Source organism: Dipodomys ordii, unplaced genomic scaffold (assembly GCF_000151885.1).
Source record: "Dipodomys ordii isolate 6190 unplaced genomic scaffold, Dord_2.0 Scaffold8, whole genome shotgun sequence".
NCBI lineage: Eukaryota > Metazoa > Chordata > Mammalia > Rodentia > Heteromyidae > Dipodomys > Dipodomys ordii.
The window spans coordinates 18,287,428-18,308,702 of record NW_012267224.1 but is presented as its reverse complement, the minus strand read 5'-3'; the positions used below and the strand labels follow the sequence as shown (position 1 = coordinate 18,308,702).

The 21,275-nt window shown below is 40.1% G+C and overlaps 1 protein-coding gene across 3 annotated transcripts in view; it reads left to right on the top strand.

Moving 5' to 3' along the window:
* Tmem156 (transmembrane protein 156) overlaps nucleotides 1–21,275 on the top strand; it is an 88,020-nt gene that overhangs the window by 10,295 nt on the left and 56,450 nt on the right. For all 3 annotated transcript variants that reach the window (XM_013009124.1, XM_013009122.1, XM_013009121.1), the window contains exons 2-5: nucleotides 813–1,079; nucleotides 4,052–4,312; nucleotides 6,066–6,185; nucleotides 9,032–9,115. In XM_013009124.1, the coding sequence (XP_012864578.1) occupies nucleotides 813–1,079; nucleotides 4,052–4,312; nucleotides 6,066–6,185; nucleotides 9,032–9,115 (732 nt within the window). The remainder of the gene's footprint in view (nucleotides 1–812; nucleotides 1,080–4,051; nucleotides 4,313–6,065; nucleotides 6,186–9,031; nucleotides 9,116–21,275) is intronic.

Below are 21,275 nucleotides of genomic sequence, written 5' to 3'. Positions count from 1 at the left end.
GAGACACAGCATCCCTACTGGTTTTTGTAAAAAACAAACGTTTGTGAGCACTAATTCCAATCACAAATATTCTTATAAGGAAGAGGAAAAGGGAGAATTAGTGTAGGCAGAAGAGTAAAAGAAAGTTACAGAGAAGAAGTCAAGGTGACCCAGAAACAATGGCCAGGCCTTGAAGTGTTAGGCCAGAAGCCAAAGGATGCTGGCAACCACGGGAAACTGGGGGAGGGCCAAGGAATCGCTTCTTTCCTACAGCTTGCAGCTGGATCATCGTCTTGCAGATGTCTTGATTTCAGTCAAATGTAACCTGTGTTGAACTATTTTCCAGAAGTGGGTGAGAATGAGTTTTTCTTATTTCAAGCTACTCAGACTGTGGCAATTTGTTACAGTGGGGTTAGGAACCACAGAGAAATAATGTGGGAAACTACAGAGAAATAACTCTATGCAATTGATATGTTTATTTTGGAACAGATGGATTCAGAAAACCCAAGGGCTGGCTGTTGAAAAACTTCCAAAACAGAGACTGGTAAAAATGCTAGGATCTCCAAGTATTCCTCTAATAGATAACTTCCTCTGAAAATTAAGGAAATGTTGATGAGTTTTAAAAAGAAATAAATGAAGTAGATGCTAAGATACTAACTCATGTAAAAACAAAATCTTGTCAAAACAAAATCTTGTCATGAATAAGCTAAAAATATTACTAAGAAAGAAAGAAATCTTATTGTATATTTAAATGCCCAAGCCTCAAATATTCCACAGTAAAGAAAGTACTTTTTAGTTCTTTCTTCTTCTTCTTCTTTTTTTTTTTTTAACAGGAACAACACTGGAGCTATCCTGTCTGGAAGTGTGTGTACTCTCTAATTTCACATATTCACTGTCTTTAAATTTTTCTTCTGTGACTTTCCTGCTACCAATAAGGGAAAACCAGACTCTTATGGGAATCTTTCCAAAATATTCCAATTTCCCAAATGTCACTAAGGCTTGCCAAAACATCACAAGTAAATTTACAACGTGCTCCCTGTATTTGGTTTGTGAATCCAAAGGAAACAAGGATTTCGTTTCTAAGGAACAATTGTCAAAAGGTAAACCCAAACTGAATTGGAAGGGGGATGGCGGGGGCGGGGAGGGGAGAATAAAACTTCCCAAGTGTGAATTAACTTATTCTGTTAAAAATCCAGTGCCACTGACACACTCAGTAGTGTGACTTTGGATGAATGGTATCACAGGACTGTTTTTAGGTTAGGTTGATTATCGATAACAAAAGATCTATTTTCAAAATACTATTGTAATGTACATTGCCTGCCTGCCTGCCTGCCTCTTTCTCCTTGGAAGGAAATCCAGAACGGGCATATGGACATAGTTGGGCATTTCTGCCTGGGGTGTTTGATCTTTTTGGTGTTAGACAGTGGCAGAGATTGAAACAGAGGGAAGCAGAGTAGCCTGCAATAAGTGGGCATCTCTCTCTTCATGAAATCTCAGAAGTTTTTCTATAAGTGGTCTCTTAGTTCTGTTATTTTGCTAAGAACACTTATCATGATGTCTAGTCTCAACAAAATTCGAAGTGTAGAGTTCCATATTGTTAACAGTATAGACAGCAGAGCCCTAAAACTTGATCTCTCCCATAGCTGAAACTATATAACCTTTAGCAGCTCCCCATTTTTCCTTTACCACCCCCCACATTTAGCAACCCCTATTCTAATTGCTGTTTCTAATAGTTTGGCCACTTTATTTATTTATTTGTTTATTTATTTACTTATTCATTCCAGTCCTGGGGCCTGGGCACTGTCCCTGACCTTCTTTTGCTCAAGGCTAATACTCTACCACTTGAGCCTAACCCCTACTTCCAACTTTTTCTGCTTATGTGTTCCTGAGGAATCAAACCAGGGCTTCTTACATGCTAGACAAGAACTCTACACTAAGCCACATTCCCAGCTCTACTTTGGCTTTTTTAGATGCTGCAGATAAGGAGAATCATGCAGTATTTTCTCTGTGTCTGACTTACTTCATTTTGCATACTGTCCCCTGAGTTCATTCATGTTGCTACAGTGACAGAATTTCTTTCTTTGTCAAGGCTAAATAACATTGTGTGAGTGTGCATGCAAGTGTACACATGTGTGGTGGTTGTGTGCATGTACCTGGCAAATTTCCTTATCTATTTATCTATCAATGGGCACTTAGGATGTTTCCCTATCTTTGCTATGGTGGATAACATTGCAACGAATATGGGAGCAGAGCTCTCTCTTTGAGATCTGATTTCAATTCTTTTGGATATATACCAGGAAATGGTATTGCATGGGAGCATATGGTAGCTCTATTTTTATTGATAACTTATGTTATCAAAAATTTTATTTTACATTCCTATCAACAGTGTTTATATTTTAGATATTAACTCTTCATCAGGAATCTAGCTTACAATTATTCCCTCCCATGCCACAGGTAGCCCTTTTACTCTGCTGTCATTTATGATGTCATCATTGCACTTGTGCTCATTTGGGGTTTTTCAACAGCAAGATGACTTTGATGGTCAGACAGTTTCATAGTGACTCAAGGCTACTACTGTGTTAGTGTTCCAAAGAACAAAATGGAAATCACTTCTTTGTTTTTGTCTGGCTTAGTTTCACAGTGCTATTAGCTGTGCATTTGATGGATTGTAAGTCTTAACCCCTCTCAGGGTCAAAGGGGAAGGAATGAAATGGCACCTACTTATGGGTGTAGCAAAGTTTTAGAATAATATGCTTTATGTTGAATCGTGTCCTTCCAAATTTTAGATATTGAAGTCTTAGCCACCAATATTTAAAAATAATGATATTAGAAATAGTCATTCTACATACAATTTTGTTTAGGATGGCCCTCGACCAATATGTCTGATTATTTATTTATTTCCTGTGCTTGGGCTTGAACTCAGGGCCTGGGCACTATCCATTAGCTTTTTTCCACTCAAGATTGATACTCTATCACTTGAGCTACACCTCCAACTTCTTTTTTAAAATATGTATTTTTTATTGCAAATATACTGTACAGAGGGATTACAGTTACAAGAGTAAGGTAATGAGTACATTTCCTATTGAGTATTGTTACCCCCTCCTTTGTTTTTCCCCAATCATCCCTTCCCTTCCCACCTCCCCAACTCCTTACTCCGCCACCCTGGAACTTGTAATTTTCAACATTGTGTCTTGCATTGTTTTTTGTTTTTACTAAATTGGAGGTAAAGTCTCATGAACTTTTCTGTCCATGCTGGCTTTAAACTATAGTCCTAAGATCTCATATTCCTGAGTAGGTAATATTACAGGCACGAGCCATAATTTCCAGCTTACAAGAGAAGGCATTCCAGTACAGAGACATACCAGGGCATACACCAAGTGAAGAGGAAGGCAAAAAACAAGGTCGGAGGGCTGGGAAGGTGGCTCAGTGGTAGAGTGCTTGCCTTGAATGCATGAGGCCCTGGGTTCAATTCTCCAGCACCACATAAGCAGAAAAAAGCCGAAAGTGGCGCTGTGGCTCAAGTGGTAGGGTGCTAGCCTTGAGCTGAAGAGCTGAGGGACAGCGCCCAGGCACAGAGTTTAAGCCCCATGACTGACAAAAACAAAAACAAAAAACAAGGTTGGAGTCTACAAAGCAACACATACCAGTGATTGCCAGCAATCTGGCAATATTTTCTTTCATGAGAGGCTGAGAGATTTTTCCTCATACCCTGAAGAAACCAAGCCTGCCCGCACCGTGGCCTTACATTTCCAGCCTCTAGAGCTATGAGACAAAGCTTCTAGTTTGCAGTGCTTGCAACAGTCATATGAGCTGGAAAGTATTGTGAATGCTTTTGGAAACTATGATTCATCCTGTGAGTCTATGTTTTTCTTTACAGGTTACATTCCTATTTCAGCCCTATCTTTGCCTGGCTTTTTTGTAATCTTGAAGTATGAAATCATTTTTACAATTATTTTCAATGTGGGCATCTCTTGTCTCTATATTCTCATATAGAAAGAAGTAGAATTCATGTTGAATTATGTTTTCTTGTGTAGTTACTATTTTGCAAGTCAATTTTTTAATCTTTTCCTAGGTCTTATCACAAAAGGATCAATGGCAGTAAAAGACAGTGACTTTTATGCACCTTGTCAACATTTTAATGTCACCCTAACACCTATTGTTGACAACTTGGAAGAATATAACACAAGCTGCAACCTAAAAACTCACACTGGAACCACAACAATTATGGAGAAGGAGCCAGCCCAGGAAGAGTCCTTAAACCATACTTGTAGAACTGTGGAATATGCTGACAATTGTATTCACATTTATTTGCATCTAGAAATGGATGTAAAAAGTAAGTCCAATAAAGTTATAATAAAAAAGAAGAAATCAGAGATAGATAAAGAAGGCCTATCACATTTACCCAAGTTGAAGAATTTTAGTGATTAAATAGTAAGACTTGAAGGCATCTTAGTCTTTTTATGTGTTTTTTTCTTTTTAAAAATGAGCTGTTTATGGGTTTCAGTCTTCATCTGGGAAGAGTTATTCTCTATGGGCCATGATTTGAGATGAATTATGAAGGTCCTCTGATCCCAGGAATGATTTCAGGCCCGTCTATTAGCTGTGTGTGATGTAAAGTCATCACACATGGATATCAAGGGGTAGAGGTTCATGTTCTTTGCCATGTGTTATTATATTTGGTTTTGAGTTGACTTAGCATATTCTCTCAGAACTGAGAACCAGACCTAGATAAAGGGAGCTTTTTGATATATAACACCATCAAGATTAGGCACTTAAGGTCACTAGATGATTCTAGGAAAAGCAGACAAATAAATTTTACATATGTCTTACTTCTGCTTAAGGCTGATTAGCTTCCTACTCACACTACTCTGAATGACTTCACTCAGTCCTTTGTGCAAAGTCATGTGCATTTCATCCATAAGGTCTACTCTTAGCATTTTGTGATGCCTTTATTTAATGAATGCCTTCTGAATGTCACATCATGTGCCAGGCACTGGGGACAGAGCTAGACCAATTTAAATATCTAGGAGAGGAAGACACACACATAAACACCACACACACACACACACACACACACACACACACACACACATTCCAGAGCTACAGGTGCTATGAAAGAGCAAGTTGCTGTGTTTTTCGACATGTCAACCATAGGAAGCTTATATATTGCTTTAGAATGCTTCTCTAAAGCTTAATTCTTTTAGAAGTTCTTTTAGAAATAAGGCATTTAAAGCAAACACAAATGTCATTTTATGCCCTTTTTAGGTAAACTGTGACTTTAGAGAAATTTCTCCTGTGATTAGTTTGCCTAGAGCCCTACAGTTACTACAGTGAGGGGTATAATAGAATGTGAGTGTCGGGGGGCATGGAAGAGGATCTGAAAAGATCTTGACAAAGGACTTGATTCTCCCTGGTTCAGAGCAAGAAAGAAGGTACACAGAGGGGCTTACAAAGTCTGTACATGACTGTGTCCTGAACTAGCTGTGGTCATCCATGTTGAATCTTTGGTCCCTGGGTCTGCTAGCCAGTGTGTCTTTCATACAGCCAAGGGAAACCATACTTTATTATTTGCTGGATGGCTCCCTCTTTCTGAGTTTATACCATATCTTGGTTGAATTTAGACCAGGGAAACTGTTATGTTCACTGTGACCTGACCATAGGCCTGTAAACAACTGAACATCTCTTACCTGGTGAGGAGAGGGTCTGATCACTCACCTGTCCTGGCCCCTCATAGGCCTCAGTCTTCTTCATCGTGCTTGCCATCACTTCCACCGATTGGTTCTGAGACTGCTGTGTGGTAGTCTTGATCTAGTGATGGCACTGACAGGGAAACTCATATCAGCATTGCTTGTATGAGAAAGGAATGCTAGAATTTTGGAACTAAATAAATCCCTGAAAGCCACCTGGGCCAGCTTCCTTATTTAAAACCCTCATTTAATACATCAGGAAGGAACTCAAGGCAGCAAGTAACTCGTGATGAGTAAAGCTACACCCTCAGCTTCCCCAGGAAGGGAATGTACCCCCATGTTGCCCCTTATCTGCTTTACCTTTTATTGTATTTTTATCATACGTTGTTTTCTTCACAGATGTCACTTGCGCCATGAAGATCACTTGGTACATTTTAGTTCTATTAGTTTTCATACTTTTGATCCTCTTCATTATCTACAAAGTACTTGAAGGTCACAGAACAGGCCGGAAGTGGCAGAGTGAGTACTGAGAAAGAAATCCTTCGTGTAAGAGGTTCTATTGTAAGTCAAAGAACTTCTCTGTGGACTACATTTTCTTTTCATTCAATGTATCATTTGCTGTATACCTACTACGGGTACATGGTGATTTTTAGGTACTCCAAGAAATAGAGGGAAAATTTAGATAATCCAGAAGACCCAGCACCAGCAGTCATGTATCTTTCTTATCCAGAGAAGTGAATGGGAGGATAAGGAAGACTGGGTGAATAAGAAGTTGAATGGGGCTTCAAGGAGGTCAGGGAAAAGAGGCAGAAGGCTAGGAAGTGGTGACAGCTTCAGTTAACAATCTTGAGCAGAGTGGCCCCAGATGGTAAGTATGAGTGGAATTTTAATGTGTGTGTGTGTGTGTGTGTGTGTGTGTGTGTGTGTGTGAAGAGGGAGAGAGGTGCTAGTACCCCTCCCCCCTCTAACTGTTAAAGCACTTGCCTAGTAGGCGCCATGCTCTGGGATCAATCCCTAACAATACACACAGACACAGACACACAGACACACACACAAGAATGGGTGTCAGTAGATCCTGGAAAGAGAAGATTTAGCAGATATAACTGGAAGTCAGGACAATAAGAACAATGTTAAAAATATTTAACAAAGCCAGGTGTGATGTTACATGTCTATAATCATAGTACACAGGAGGCTGAGACAGGAAGATATTGTGTTTGAGCTAGCTTGGACTACATATTTAGACCTGGTCTTAAAGGATCTCCCCCCCTCTATATACCTATAGATCTATCTATCTACAGATCTCTCTCTCTCTCTCTCTCTCAGTAGTTTGCCATAGGCACCCACCAGAGTGGATTGTCAGAGAGCGGCATGATGATACTGGTGTGTATGTCAGCATACACTAGCTGAATGTAAGGTCTGATGGACAGTTTATAATATGAGTAGTTGATCTCTTAAAATGCATCAGCTTAAGAATAGCTTTAAAGACAGATGTGAGAGTCTCAGTACTACCTTAATTAGCTATAGACTTTGAGCAAGTTAACATAGCTAAATATGCTCTTCTTCTTCAGTTAAGGATCGAAACAAAGAGCTTCTGTAATTAGGTGTGGTGGCTCAGGCCTGTATTCCTAGCTACTTAGGAGACAGAGATTGAGAAGATGGTGGTCCGAGGCATTCTGGGAAAGACTCAGTCTCAACCAATAAAGTTGGACACAGTGCCTCATGCCTGTCATCCTAACCACTCACAAAGTATAAACAGGAGGATCAAAGTCCAGTGTAGCCCAGGTATAAATACTTATTTAAAAACTAATTGATGCCAGGCACGAGTAACTCACACCTGTAATCTTAGCTATCAAGGCAGCTGAGATTTGAGGATCGACATTCAAAGACAGACTGGGCAGAAAAGGTCATGAGACTCTTGTCTACAATTAACCATGAAAAACCAGAAGTGGAGCTGTAGCTAAAAGTGGTAGAGCACTATCCCTGAGCAAAAGAGCTCAGGGACAGCCTCCAGGGCTTGAGTCCAAGCCCCATGACCAACAAACAAAACAAAACAAAAACAAAAACAGGACTGGGAAGGTGGCTCAGTGGTAGAGTGCTTGCCTTGCATGAATGAGGCTCTGGGTTCGATTCCTCAGCACCAAATAAGCAGAAAAAGCTGGAAGTGGTGCTGTGGCTCAAGTGATAGAACACTAGACTTGAGCTGAAGAGTAGAGGGACAGCGCCTAGACCCGGAGTTCAGGCCCCATGACTGACATAAAAAAAAACAAAAAACCAAAACCAAAACCACAACAACACACAACAAAAAAACAAAAAAATCACCCTAAACCTAATTGAGGAAGGGATGACATCATCCCAAAAGAAATGTACTCATTACCTGACTTATGTAACTGTAACCTCTCTGTACATCAGCTTTATAATAACAACAATTAAAAACCAATTGATATGTTGAATTAAAACCCCTTTGTACAACTACAGAAAGATAACTAAAAACATTCTTAAGTAATTAAAGCAAAAGGGGTTGGGGCTTTGCACAAATGGTAGAGTGCCTACCTAGAAAATGCGAGGCTCCGAGTTCAAATCCAAGCAGCCAAAAATAAAAAGGAAAAAGAGGTGATTGAAGACGTTAAACATAGTGTCTAGTGCAGAGTTAGCTCTCAGTAAAGAGTAGTAGCATTATGGTGATTGCTTATTTCCAAAGTTCTTATTAAGTTTATTACCAGATTGTTTCAGTAGCAGAACAAGAGCTTGTTTCTAGGCTTGAATAAGAAGACCCTTCATTCTTTTGGCTAAGAACTTGTTGCAGATAGTTTTGAGAACAGTTTTCTATCAAGTCTTGTCTCTGATATTTTTGGGTGTATTGGGGTTGACCTCGTAGCCTGTAAGGCAGGTACTCTATCACTTGAGCTATGCTTCCATGCTTCCCTTCTGGCCTTGGTTATTTTTGAGGTAGGGTCTTTCTGTATGCCTGGGCCAGCCTTCGCTTAGAGTCTTCTTCCTGTGCTTCCCATGACACTTTGGATGATATGCACATGCCACTTTGCCCAGCTATTGTTTTCTCCTGTAGCTGGGATAAAGGCCTGTGCCTTTGAGTGAGATGGACTCTCTAAAACTTTTATGCCAGGACCAGCCTTGAGCAAGGTACATTTCACAGAGCATGAGAAAGAATGGTATCTATGGTAGCGGAGAAATCACAGATTTTAGAAGATGGGACAAAATGGAATAGGGAAACCTTCTTGACAACTCCTTACTCCACATCTTGCTGTGAATGGCTCTTGCTCCTTGTGACCCTTGTGTCCACCCAGGAATTATGTGGTAAGAATAAGCTTGTTTCTCATCTGAACGTTTCATTTCTTTTCTTGGAATAGGTGATAATTGCAAGTCTATGGCTGGTCTCTTTGGAGGAGGTGATTCTGAGAAACGAAGGGCGTTGACTGCGTGGGTTATTCCAGGTGAGTTCGGCTGTCTGCACAGGGAGCATGCTCAGGAAATTCCAATGCTGTATCATTTCAGTAGAGAGTCAGCTCAAGATCTCAGCTCATTTACATCAGCCCTGTATCTGCTATAAAGGAACCCCAGGCAAATGAAATCCAGCTTAATATGTCTTATTATCCGAGGACAGTTGCAATCAAAACGACCTCCTTAAATAATGGAAAGTTGGCTTAATTGGTAAGAAGAAACTCGGGTGAGTAGGCAGAGGAGAGAAAGCAATGAGGAATAAAAGTCTCAGATTTGTTTTGAAATGAGACAAGATACCATTATTCCTCAGAACTGCAGGAAGTAATTGCAGAGTGGGCATGGCTTCTGCCGGAGTCTTTGCTTTGCAGAGGGTGTCACTGTGGAAAGAGAACTTCTAATAGCCCCAATTAAAAAGCCCCCTGTCCTCTCCAGAGAAGCAGAAATGGAATCATGGGCCCCTAATTACAGTAGCTAAGGGAGCTGTTGGTACAGATTCGGGGGGGTTCATCTCTTTCTAATTAGGAAGCCTCCATTTGAATTCATGCTGTCAAATTGCATTAAAAAGAAAGAAGGGTGGATTTCTTTTTCATATGGACAAAATCCTCATCTTGGATTCTGGAAAGCACAGAATTACTGTGGCTATTACTCACACTGTCTCCCTCCATACTCCATGAGAAGATCCAAAAGGAAGCTGCAGGTCTGGTGTGGAAACACTTTTCAGAGCTGAAACCAGACAATACTCTGTCCCCAAACTACAGCCATAGGCACCTGGAGACCTGCCTGACATTTTACTGTTGGTTAGCTACTGAAATTAGCAGGGAATCAGACCCTTAACTTGGGGAAAAATAGGATGCACCTGAAGAGTTCCATTAAAAAAATAGACTTTGTACTCAGTGTTAGTCAAATGACTAAGCCAGGGCTGCTAAGAAACTCCTGTTACCTGTGAGCTAAGATGATGGGAACTCTGAGTGGTTAGTGAACATGGTGGTTGGTTAATAAAAGGTACTGAGTTGTTTTAAGTGGAAAACTTATTTGTGTGTGTGTGTGTGTGTGTGCTCAAGGCTAGTGCTCTACCAGTTTGAGCTACAGCTCTACTTTTGGCTTTCTGGTGGTTGACTGGAGATATGAGTTTCATGGACATTCCTGTCCAGGCTGGCTTTGAACGTCGATCCTCAGATCTCAGCCTCCGGAGTAGTTAGGATTACAGACCAAAAGGAGGAAATAGCATTTCTCCTGGGTGCTCTCTTATCTTATACCTGTGTCAAGATACAAGGAACAGCTTTGTGCAATTCTCCTGGACTGTTGGATTGCCCTAGAAATTCTGGGCATTTCTAGTTTCCAGTCATAATATTGAATACTGAAGTCTTGCCTGAGAAAAATTCAACAGTTCTCTTGTCAACTCATATAATCAGGGGAATCACACAATTTTTTGGGGGGGGTGTTGGTTATGGGACTTGAACTCTAGGCCTGGGCGCTGTCTCTGAACTATTTAGCTCAAGGCTAGCGCTCTATCACTTGAGCCACAGTACCACTTCCAGTTTTCTGTTGGTTAATTGGAGATAAGGGTCTTAAGGATTCTCCTGCCTGGGCTGCTTTGAACCATAATCCTCAGATCTCAGCCTTCTGAGTAACTGGGATTACAGGCATGAGCCACCAGCACCTGGCATGGGAATTATAAATTTTAAGTCCTAGCACACCACAGTACTACCTTCACAAAGTGTGTTTATGAGCCTAGGACTTTCACTCACCCAACGAAGCCTGCCTCAGCCATGTTTTCCTTTGTTAGCTCTCACTAAAAATCCTCTGGCTTTTTGACTGAGTATATAATATTAATGTTCAGTGCAAGCCAAGGGGCCTTAGTCTATTTTAAAACCAAGTAACCTTAGGAGGCTCAGCATCTTCAAGAGGGAAGGAAGACAATGGCTTCTTATTTCTACTCCTTTAACCTGAATGCAATCTCCCTCCCCACCCCATCCAGCTGCTCTTTCTGAGTGAGAAGGAGAAAAGAAACTGTATCTGGGTGCCATTTCTAAGGCTGCTCTTCGCAATGATGGATTGTAGGCCGCAGTGAGCATGGAAGGGAAAGTGTGCCCGTGTGCTTCAGAGGGAAGGCAGTAACATGAGGGGAAAAATGTAGTTCAAAGAAGCCACTATGTCTTTGTCACTTCTGTGCTACTTTTAACAGTCTTGGGTGATTCTAGCTATTCATTTCCCAGTGTCCTTCCAGTTGTCTGGGGACTACAAAGTCAGTATTGTCACTCATTCACACACACACACACACACACACACACACACACACACACAGGTGTAGACAGGTCACACCTCCACAAATGTGTTTATTGTATGAGAGAGCAATAGGAGAGATTCCCAGTACAGCCCAGCAGTACCTCACAAGGCCTGGCTCACCTGGGGAAATTGGGAACATTACAGAATAAAGGAGTCACCACTGTACTGACACAAATCATTCAACATAATGACTCTATGCCTCCCTCATGCTCGCCTTGACTGAGAAACATGGCAGCTTGGTACGAATCTACTTAGCATCTCACTCGTTCAATGGTCATCTGTACCTAGCAGTGACCTTGTCTTATTCATCTTCATATTCACGTCCCCAGCATAACAGTTGGTATGTAGCTCATGCACAATAAAAGTTGGAGAGGAAAAAAAGAGCTGGTGAGCAAGTAAGCAATCTTAAGGATTGGGAAAGATGGAAACAAATGCAGAGAGCAGGAATCGTTAGAACATAATTCAACTTTGGGGTAGGTGCCAGTAAGCTCATGCCTGAAATTTTAGTTACTTAGGAGGCTCAGGTCCAGGGAATTAAGGTTTAGTCTTTGAGACTTCATCTCCAAAACATCAAGCAAAAAAAAAAATCTTGGTTGGAGATATGGCTCAAGTAGTAGAGCCTAAGCTATACAATCATAAGGTCCTGTGTTCAAATGCTGGTACAAGCAATAATAGTAATAATAATAATTATTATATTAATAAGCTGGACACTGTTGGCTTATGCCTGTAATCCTAGCTACTCAGGAGGCTGAGATTGAAGGATCTTGGTTTGAAGCCAGCCTGGGCAGGAAAGTCTGTGAGACCCTTATCTCCAAAAAATTACTCAGAAAAAGTTGGAAATGGCACTGTGGCTCAAGTGGTAGAGCACTAGCCTTGAAGACAGAGAGGCTCAGGGACAGGGGCTAAGCCCTGAGTTCAAGCCCCAGGACTGGCAAAAAAAATTCTGAAGAATCTAGAATTCAATTTCATACAATTGCTAAGTATGTCAAAGAATAATGAAAAACACTGACCATCCTGAAGAAGGCATTTAGAAAACTGTATAAAATTGATCTTAAAATGTATCTCTAAGAGCTGGGATATAGTTTATTTACCTGCTTGATTAGCATGGAGAAGACCCTGGGTTCAATACTAGCCCTGGGGAAAAAGAAAGCACTTCTAAGAGCTGTGAACTAAGATCTAAATCATTGGCTTCAGATCCTAAAAACCCACTTAACTGACTACAGACAAGTGAAGTACTGGAAAACCAGTAGATACCATAGAACAATAGGCAGGCCAGGCAATCCAAGCTTAGAATAGACAGGAATTTAAGGGGCCAAAAAGTAAAAAACTACAACCCAAGTGTCAATCTCAGAAATAGCCTAACAAGAACAACCTTGCTGTTGCCGCCATTGGTGGCTCTCTTTGAGCAACTGTGCCCCTTCCTCAAATCACTAACCCCCAAAAAAAGAGGGAGCTTTGTTCTCTTCTCAGAATTGCAAGCCCCAAGGAGAAGCATCTGGCAACTGAGTATAGACTACAGAATGGAATTCTGAGTGGAAGAAAGAAGAGAGAGGAATTATCGCCTGCTCTGGCTTTCCTTGTACTTGAGATGTCTTGAGATGTTCATATGCCCAGAGAGCAGGCAGGCCATAAATATTTCTAACATAAGTTTCTGGGATTAGAGCTGCCTCTTACAGCTGGGGGTCATTTCATAACCATCCTCCCCAAATCCCAAATAGATAAATCTTTACAACTTGGGAGTTCTTCACCTTTCAACACTGAATTCTTCAACCAAATTGTATTGAAGTCTGACTACAGGCCAGCCATTACACCAACATTGGGCCTGCGGTATAGCACAGGCCTTCCTGTCATAGGATTACCCACACAGTTAAGGAGATGCTGTCCCCGGCTGCTTCAGAAGGACAACAAGTATTTCATCAGGCCTCTCTCCCATGCACAATCCAGCCATCCACACATGGTATTTCACAAGGCCTTACTTTTCTTCTGATGTGAAAATGGAAGCTGAAGGAGTTTAAGTTTGCTAGTTTAATTAGTGTGAGAAGGTTCTCGGGAACATAAAGAAAGTAGAATGTTACAATAAGTAACTGACAGAATGGGTTACTGGTAGTGGGAATTCAAACTCAGTTATGTCCAGACCAAAAGCATGTGTTAGCATGATGGCAAATGGGGCAGCTGCTAGGTAAGGCCACAGATCAGAACTCTTCTTGCTTTTTATAATCACAATGGAAACGGTGATACAACGCTTTCTCTATATAAAGTAATAGCAGCTTGTGCGGTGATGTGAATAATCGACAAAGAAACATGTCAGCGTTGGCTGGAATGGTTTTTTTTTTTTTTTTGCTGTGTTGGTGAATTCGAAAGGAACTTAGGGCAAGGAAAAAATGGAATTTTATTGGGTAAGAGAATCAGTAAATGTCAAAAGTAAGTGGATGACCCAGTTTTTATTACCCCTCAAATAAAACTAATGGCTCTATAAAATTATAATTTGCAACATGTTTATGGTCAGTATAATAAAGACTAAGCAAGTTTCAATTTCCTGCAGAAGAGAAGATAAACTACTGGTGCCAGATGTTTTGCAACCCAACAAGATAACATGAAAATTTAATTCCTACTTGCTTAACTATAATATTTATGACTCTTAAAATCCAGAGTTGGGTTCATAAAACAGAAAGGTTATAGCCCTCTACTTGATTACAGAACAGATCAAAATGCAGAGGGTGACTCCGCAGGAGGAAATTCCTACATGTGAAGGATCTACTCGCTGATAGGATGATTTATTCTGTCCATTCATTGACTGCCTTTATGCAGCAGCCATTTATACCAGGTTTGGAAGCACTGATGATAACACATGCATTCAAGCATCTTCTCCAGCTTTGCTTAGATGGTCCCTGCCTCACGATCTTGCTACCCTTGCCTCCCACTTACCTCCCCCTCTCCCAGGCTTTGTCTGTTTTCATCCTTCCCTCTAGATCTGGGCTCAAGGCATCCTCAGGGAAATAGGTCTAGGATTCTAGTCAATACCATGAGTCTCCTTGTAGCAACTGTCACTGTGGCCCTTTTTATTTTTGTGTTAGAGTCTGATTGATAGTTTTCACAAGAGCCAGTTTGCTCCTTCAAGTCAGGGACATCCTTTGATGAAATTGGTGCCTGCAAACCTAGACTAACACAGCATAGTTATGAGAGTACACAGTAGTTAACCAATAAGTTTGCCAAATATATACAACTTTCCTTCAACTATGCTGAAAGAATGGCTATTTCTATGTACAAAGACCTATCAAGTACTTCTCCTCTTTCCTGATCAGTAGTTGTAAAATTTTCTTTGCAGTACCAGGGTTTGAACCCTGGGCCTCATGCTTGATAGGGAGGGGCTGTACTGCTGAGCCAGATCTCCAGCCTTATTTTTCACTGGTTATTTTTAAGGTAAGGTCTCATCTCATGCCTGAGCATGCACCTTGACCACCATTCACCTATTTTAGGCATCTGCTAGGTTCTGGGATGACAGGTGTATGCCATGGCATCCATCTTTCCTCAACTGAGTTCAAGTCTCATGGACATCTTTGCCCAGGGTGACCTGGGCAAAGATCCTCCCAATCTCAGTCTCCCACATAGTTTAGGACGAAAGGTATATGCTATTGTGCCCAGCTATGAGTTGAAAAAAAGGTCTTGATAAATTTTCTGCTCAGGCCGGCCTGGAACATCAATCCTCCCAATCTCCATCTCTGGAATAGCTAGGATTACAAGCATGAGCCACTTCCCTCAGCTCCTCACATTGTAGCCTTTAATAGTGTCTGTCTACAACACTAAAAGGCCAAACAGCCCTCCCCCTCCCCACCAAAAAAAAAACAGTGAAGCACTCCATTGGTTTTATCTTTTGGAGCATTATAGATGTCCGCAGTGTGAAGTAACGGGAATCGAATCAATGGCCCAGAGTATTGGCAGCTGTCAATTCAACAAGGCTCTTTCTATAATTTCTAACTTTAGATTATGCTGCAGTCATGTATTTTCCATCCTCATTTGACTTTCTCACTGCAGTGGAGTAGTTTCAGGATCACTGTTAATAACAGACACGGTATTGAAGTAGTAGGAAGTTAGCCCCTTAAATAATAGAAGTCTATTTTAAGCTTCCATAATTGGTTCTGTTAGTCTCAAAGGGCTCCAAGCTGTTTTGAGCCTGCAGGAGAGTGCTGAGGTTTTTATGGGATACAAAGGTCAGATGATGTCCAGTGATGCTGAAGTTCCACATTTTCACGGCAATAAGAGATCATTAAGACAGGAAGATTTTTATGAAACCAGATTAGAATTGAATGAGAATCCCCAAATGAGTGGAAAAACTCCAATACCTGTCTTGATTAAGGTAACCAGTAAAGCTTAAGCACAATTCCTTCCATTTGGAAGAAACCAAGTAGGTGGTAGGTAACAGTTTGTGTTTATGGCCATTGTCTCTTCAAGGAACCATGATAGCTGAATATCTCAGAGTATGAGAGAAGGAAAGAGGGCTTTTGCCCTTCCTCAATCTTCCCCTCCTGAGCAGCCATGATCCTAGTAGAGTTGGAGCAGAACCCTGGACAGAGTGTAGACCAATGCTGGCGCACACATTCTGCTTTGCACTTGGTAGTCCTTTCTACTTTTCAAAGTACTTTGTCTTTTTGCTGGTTCTGGAATTTGAACTTAGGGCCTCACCCTTGCTGGCTCAAGTGGTAGAGGGCCAGCTGAGCAAGCAAGCCAAGCAAGCTCAAATCCTAGTATTGTCCCCCTTCCCCAAAAACTGGTGGACAAATTCCCTTAGTTGGAGAAGAGAGTCTGGCTAGAATGCAGAAGGCTTAGATAGATATATCCTCATGGTGGGAAATGCCCTGTGGCTCACATCTGTAATCCTAGCTACTCAAGAGGCTGAGATCTGAGGATTGAGGTTTGAAGCTAGCAAGGGCAGGAAAGTCCATGTCTTATTTGCAATTAACCACCAGAAAATTGGAAGTGGGAAAGCACTAGCCTTGAGCAAAAAAAGGGACAGCACTCAGGCCCTGAGTCCAAGCCCCATGACTGAAAAAATATAAAATTACTTTGGAAAGCTGAATTGTGTTCAGATACCACAGATCATAGATAGAAAAGCAACTATGAAAAGTGAGAGAAATCTTTCTTGAAAGGAAGAAATAGTAGCAGCATTGAAAGGCAACCTACCATTGTTATAGACAGAGTGATATGGGTTTTTATTCAACCACACAGGCATGGAGTTTCATGTAATCACTGTTTCTACTGCTGGAACTCAAACTGTTATATGCAGTCAGGGCAAAATTCACACAGAAGTTTTTTTCTTTACTTTTTGAGTTCTTTAGAGGCTCTAGGGGAAAAAGTCAACATGTTTTGGTCAGAGACTTGACAAATTCATAGAAAGACATTTGTGAAGTTTTCAAATGTTTCTCACTGCTTCTGTTGCCTAAACTGTCAGTAAAAGAAACTATTTCCCAGTGTAGCATGAGAACAAAAAAATAAATCCATCTGCTTCAGCTATTCTGAAGAAGGTATTAAAATGACAGCTATCCTACCTTTTGGGGTTTTTAAAAATCAATTCTTTTGAAGTTTTGCCATTAGCTTGTAAGTTATATGACATTAGCTCCTAGGAAAAACAGAAGATAAGATCAGCAAAGTGAATGAATAAGCAAATGATAAGCAGTTAGGCTTTCCAACCTAAAGAAATTTGCTAATTTTCATTGGCAATTAGTTTTATGAATTGGCTCTTTTGATACTATGTCCTTTAAAAAGAATAGCTTCTGACTAAAATATGGCATTTAGAGATGGATTCCAATAGTGTAACTCCTTTGAACCATTAACTGACAGATTGACAAAATGAATACCATGGAGCTGAACCATGTTTTGTCTGAGATAGGGTGGGGCTTCAGGAAGAGTGGGGGCAGATAAATGGAGAAAGGACTTCTGGGTGAGGATAGTCACAATGCTCCATGCACAAATGTGAAAATGTAACTGGATGGGATTTGTGGGGTTGGGGATGATGGGGGAGAAGGCTAGAAAGGGGGACATGGATCACGATGCATTTGAACTCATAAGTTGCTATGTTGCATTGAAACCCCTTTGTACAGCTCCTTAAAGAAAATAAAATAAATGAAAAATAAAGTAACTTCACAATAAAAAAAAGCCTAAAGATGTCCTAAAAAAAGTTTCCAAATCTGGAATTCTAGAAGTTATGAGATGCTTTGCCAAAGCATTTTACCAAGTGTTAGTATAAGAAATTATTTGCAAAGTAAATTCATTCTGAAGTTTTACTGTGCATTCAAGTCAACTTAGAAATCTATAACATTCAGGATCCCAGGTTTCTATGAAGGGAGATTCAAATTCAACAGATCTGCCAACAGAGCTCAAGCATTTGTTTGTAAAGCACCACCTCTGGTGATTTTCAGGCCAATGATCTGTTGATGACTGCAATACTTTTCTTTTGTGTAACCAATTACCACAAACTTTCTGACTAAACACATATATTTAATATCTCAGTTTTGCTTTTTGTTTTTGCCAGTCCCTGGGCACTGTCCTCAAGCTTCCTTTACTCAAGGCTAGCATTCTACCACTTGAGCCACAGCACCACTTCCAGCTTTTTCTCTGTGGTACTGAGGAATTGAACCCAGGGCTTCAAGCATGCTAGGCGAACACTTTACCACTAAGCCACATTCCCAGCACTATCTCAGGTTTTGATGGTCAGAAGTCAGAGCCTGGGGTATACCTAAGGTATACTAGGTATACCTTAGCTGGGAGTGGCTTAGCTCAGGGACCATCATGGCTGAAACCAAGATGTGGATTCTCTTTAGGAGGCTCTGTTTAGAAGTTCATTCAGATGATTGGCAGAATTCACTTCTCACTTACTGTGGAGGGTGGGCCTGGCTTCTAACTGGCTGTCTATTGGAGGCCACCTGCAGTCACCCCTCCATAGGGTAGGAACTGTGGTCTTCAGCTCTCAACAACTTGAGTAGCTAGAATTACAGTCGACAGCCATGGACATAGGCTTCAGTATGCTTTCTTAAGCCAGCAGGAGAACTCAGTCTCTTTTTCAATGGCTTTTACCTTACTAAATCAGGCCTACTAAAGGTAGTCTTCAGTAATTCAAAATCAGCTGATTTGAGAGAGAGAGAGAGCTGATTTGCACCTGTGAGATCTCTTCATTTCTGAGTAAAACTCCATTCTATTTAAAGTTATATCTGCATTCAAGGAAGGAGACTATAAAGAGAATGTATACCAGGTGGTAGGAATTTGGAATACCATCGTAAAATTCTGTCTACCACAACGATCCACTGAGATGCACAAGTTTTAAAGATAGAAATCAGAGATTTCTAGGAGCGTGCAGTGTGGGATGAGTCTGATAACCATAGATGTAGTTGGTACTTACTGGCAATAAGATAAAAAAAATAAAGGATGCTAAGACTCAGATGCAGTGGGTCTGTGAGGAGATGAGCAAGGAGCTGGGAACGATGGGGCCCAGGTAAATGCCGAGGCTCAACTGTTTTCCATCTTTGTTCTAATCAGCCAGAGAGTATTAGAAAAATAATTCAGAAAGGAAGATTTTAGAAGATTAAGTCCTCTGTAAGAAAATATTCTAACTTTATTAGTGGTTTTAGGATTCACAAATATGGAAAGACTCTCTCAATATCTGCTGGAATGACTGAAAATGGCATCTATTATGATTAGAGGTGTCACTCAGTGGTAGAGTACTTGTTTTAATGTGCACAACACCTGGTTGAGTACCTAGCAAGGGAAGTTTAAAAAAAGAAAAATCATCCATTTATTCATGCCCCTTATAAAGTAGTTTTTATCTTATTTTTTTAAGTCTTTAGTTAAAATAGGTAATGTTTCTGGGGAAAATATATAAAACTTGACACCAGGGGAAAAATTTTTAAAAAGTCTAAACTGTAATTGAAAAACCAGAAAGTTTGTCAATTATATCTCAAAAAGTAACAGGAAGAGCAATTCACAGGAGAATTTTATCATTCTCAAATAAATACATGTTCCCTGTGGATTTGAGCTATGATAGACGAGATTTTTTTGTTTCCTGTTAATGTAATCAAGTGCCTCAAACTAGGTACTTTTATTTTTCAAAAGAGATTTGTTTAGCTTACACTTCTGGACAATCAAGACATCACTTGGATTTCTGCTTGCCTTTTGGCAGATGATACTAGAGTGGTAGGAATGAGTGTGAAGAGGAAAGATCACAACACAAGAGATAAGAAGAGAGAACCAAAGGAGTCACGTTTTCTCTTTCATAACAATTCTAGTCAGAGAACTCCCCAGGGTCCCCCAGGAACTACTTAATCCCCCTGGGAGCAGTACCTCCACTTGGCCTCACTTCTTCAAGGTTCTATCACTTCTCAATATCACCACAATGGGGTCCTAGTCTTCAACACATGAACTAGTTGTAAAAAGAAACCATATCTAACCATACCACAGACCAAAGGGAAAAGGGCTGTTTCCCAATTCTGTTATTGAAATAAATGCTAGTAATAATATTCAAGCCCAACAAAATAAGTCTAACATGAGACCATTGAGCAGTCTTACTTATGTATAATCCATGAAAAAACATTAAGCAAAATAACAACAAAAGCCCCCATAAAATAGTTTTAAGATTTTTCACACACACACACACACACACAACACAACACACTATAATGACTGAGTCTTGTTGCAGACATAGAATGGTTTGACATGAGAAAAATCTGTTAATGTCACTCATATATTTCTAGTTTGAACAGGAAAATGTTTTCATTATCTCTATAGATGATGAAGTGTCACTTGAAAAAATGATGGCCATTCTTGATTAAAAATTGTAAGAAGAATAAGATCAATAGATATTTCCTTAGCATGATAAACTATGTTTGTCTCACACAAACAAAATACATAGAAACCTTCCTAATAGGGTAACACTGAAAACATGCCTAGTCACAAATTATCAGGGATGTCTACTATTCTACTCTGCTTGTGACTTATTAGAAATATGATCCAACACAATTAGATACAAGATAGAAATAATAAGTTTTAAAATTCAAAAGACAAAAAGGATCACTTATTTTGCAGATAATATAATTTTGTACTTGAAAAATCTAAGATAATTTCCAAAAAAAGTATAAAAAATAAAAATTTCACAAGGGGTAGCATACAAATTAATATAAAAACATAATGATTTATATAAACAACAATCAGATAGAAGAAATACTATACTTAAACCCAATATAAGGAGATAAATACCTAAGAATAAACTTAATAAGGACATGTGAAGAAAATTCTTCAATATACAAGCTTAAAAAAGGGCTGGGAATGTAGCTAAGTGGTAAAGTGCTTGCCTAGAATGCATGAAGCCCTGGGTTCAATTCCTCAGTACCAAATAAACAGAAAAATCTGGAAGTGGTGCTATGACTCAAGTGGTAGAGTACTAGCCTTGAGCCAAAAGAAGCTCAAGGACAATGCTCAGGTCCTGAGTACAATCCCCAGGACCAGCACAAAAAAAGCTTTAAAAAGTGAGACTCCAGGTCCTAGGAAAAGTATGCTAAGATATAGAACAGCTGATCTTTTTTTTTATTGTAAAGATACTATACAGAGGGTTACAGTTACATGAGTGAGGTAATGAGTACACTTCCTCTTGAACATTGTTAGCCCCTCCATTAGAACAGCTGTTTGGACATCTCATGGTAGGATGTACTGTAGTCAGGTGACTGCGACCAAGAAGTATCACTGGGCATTACAAGAAGGACATTATAGTGTCACAAAGTCATAGAGGAAGACAAATTATAATTCCCCTAATTTGTGTAACTTTATAAAATTGTCCCTGAAATTGAATACATACTAGAAGGAAATGTCTGCAGTACAAGTCCAGAC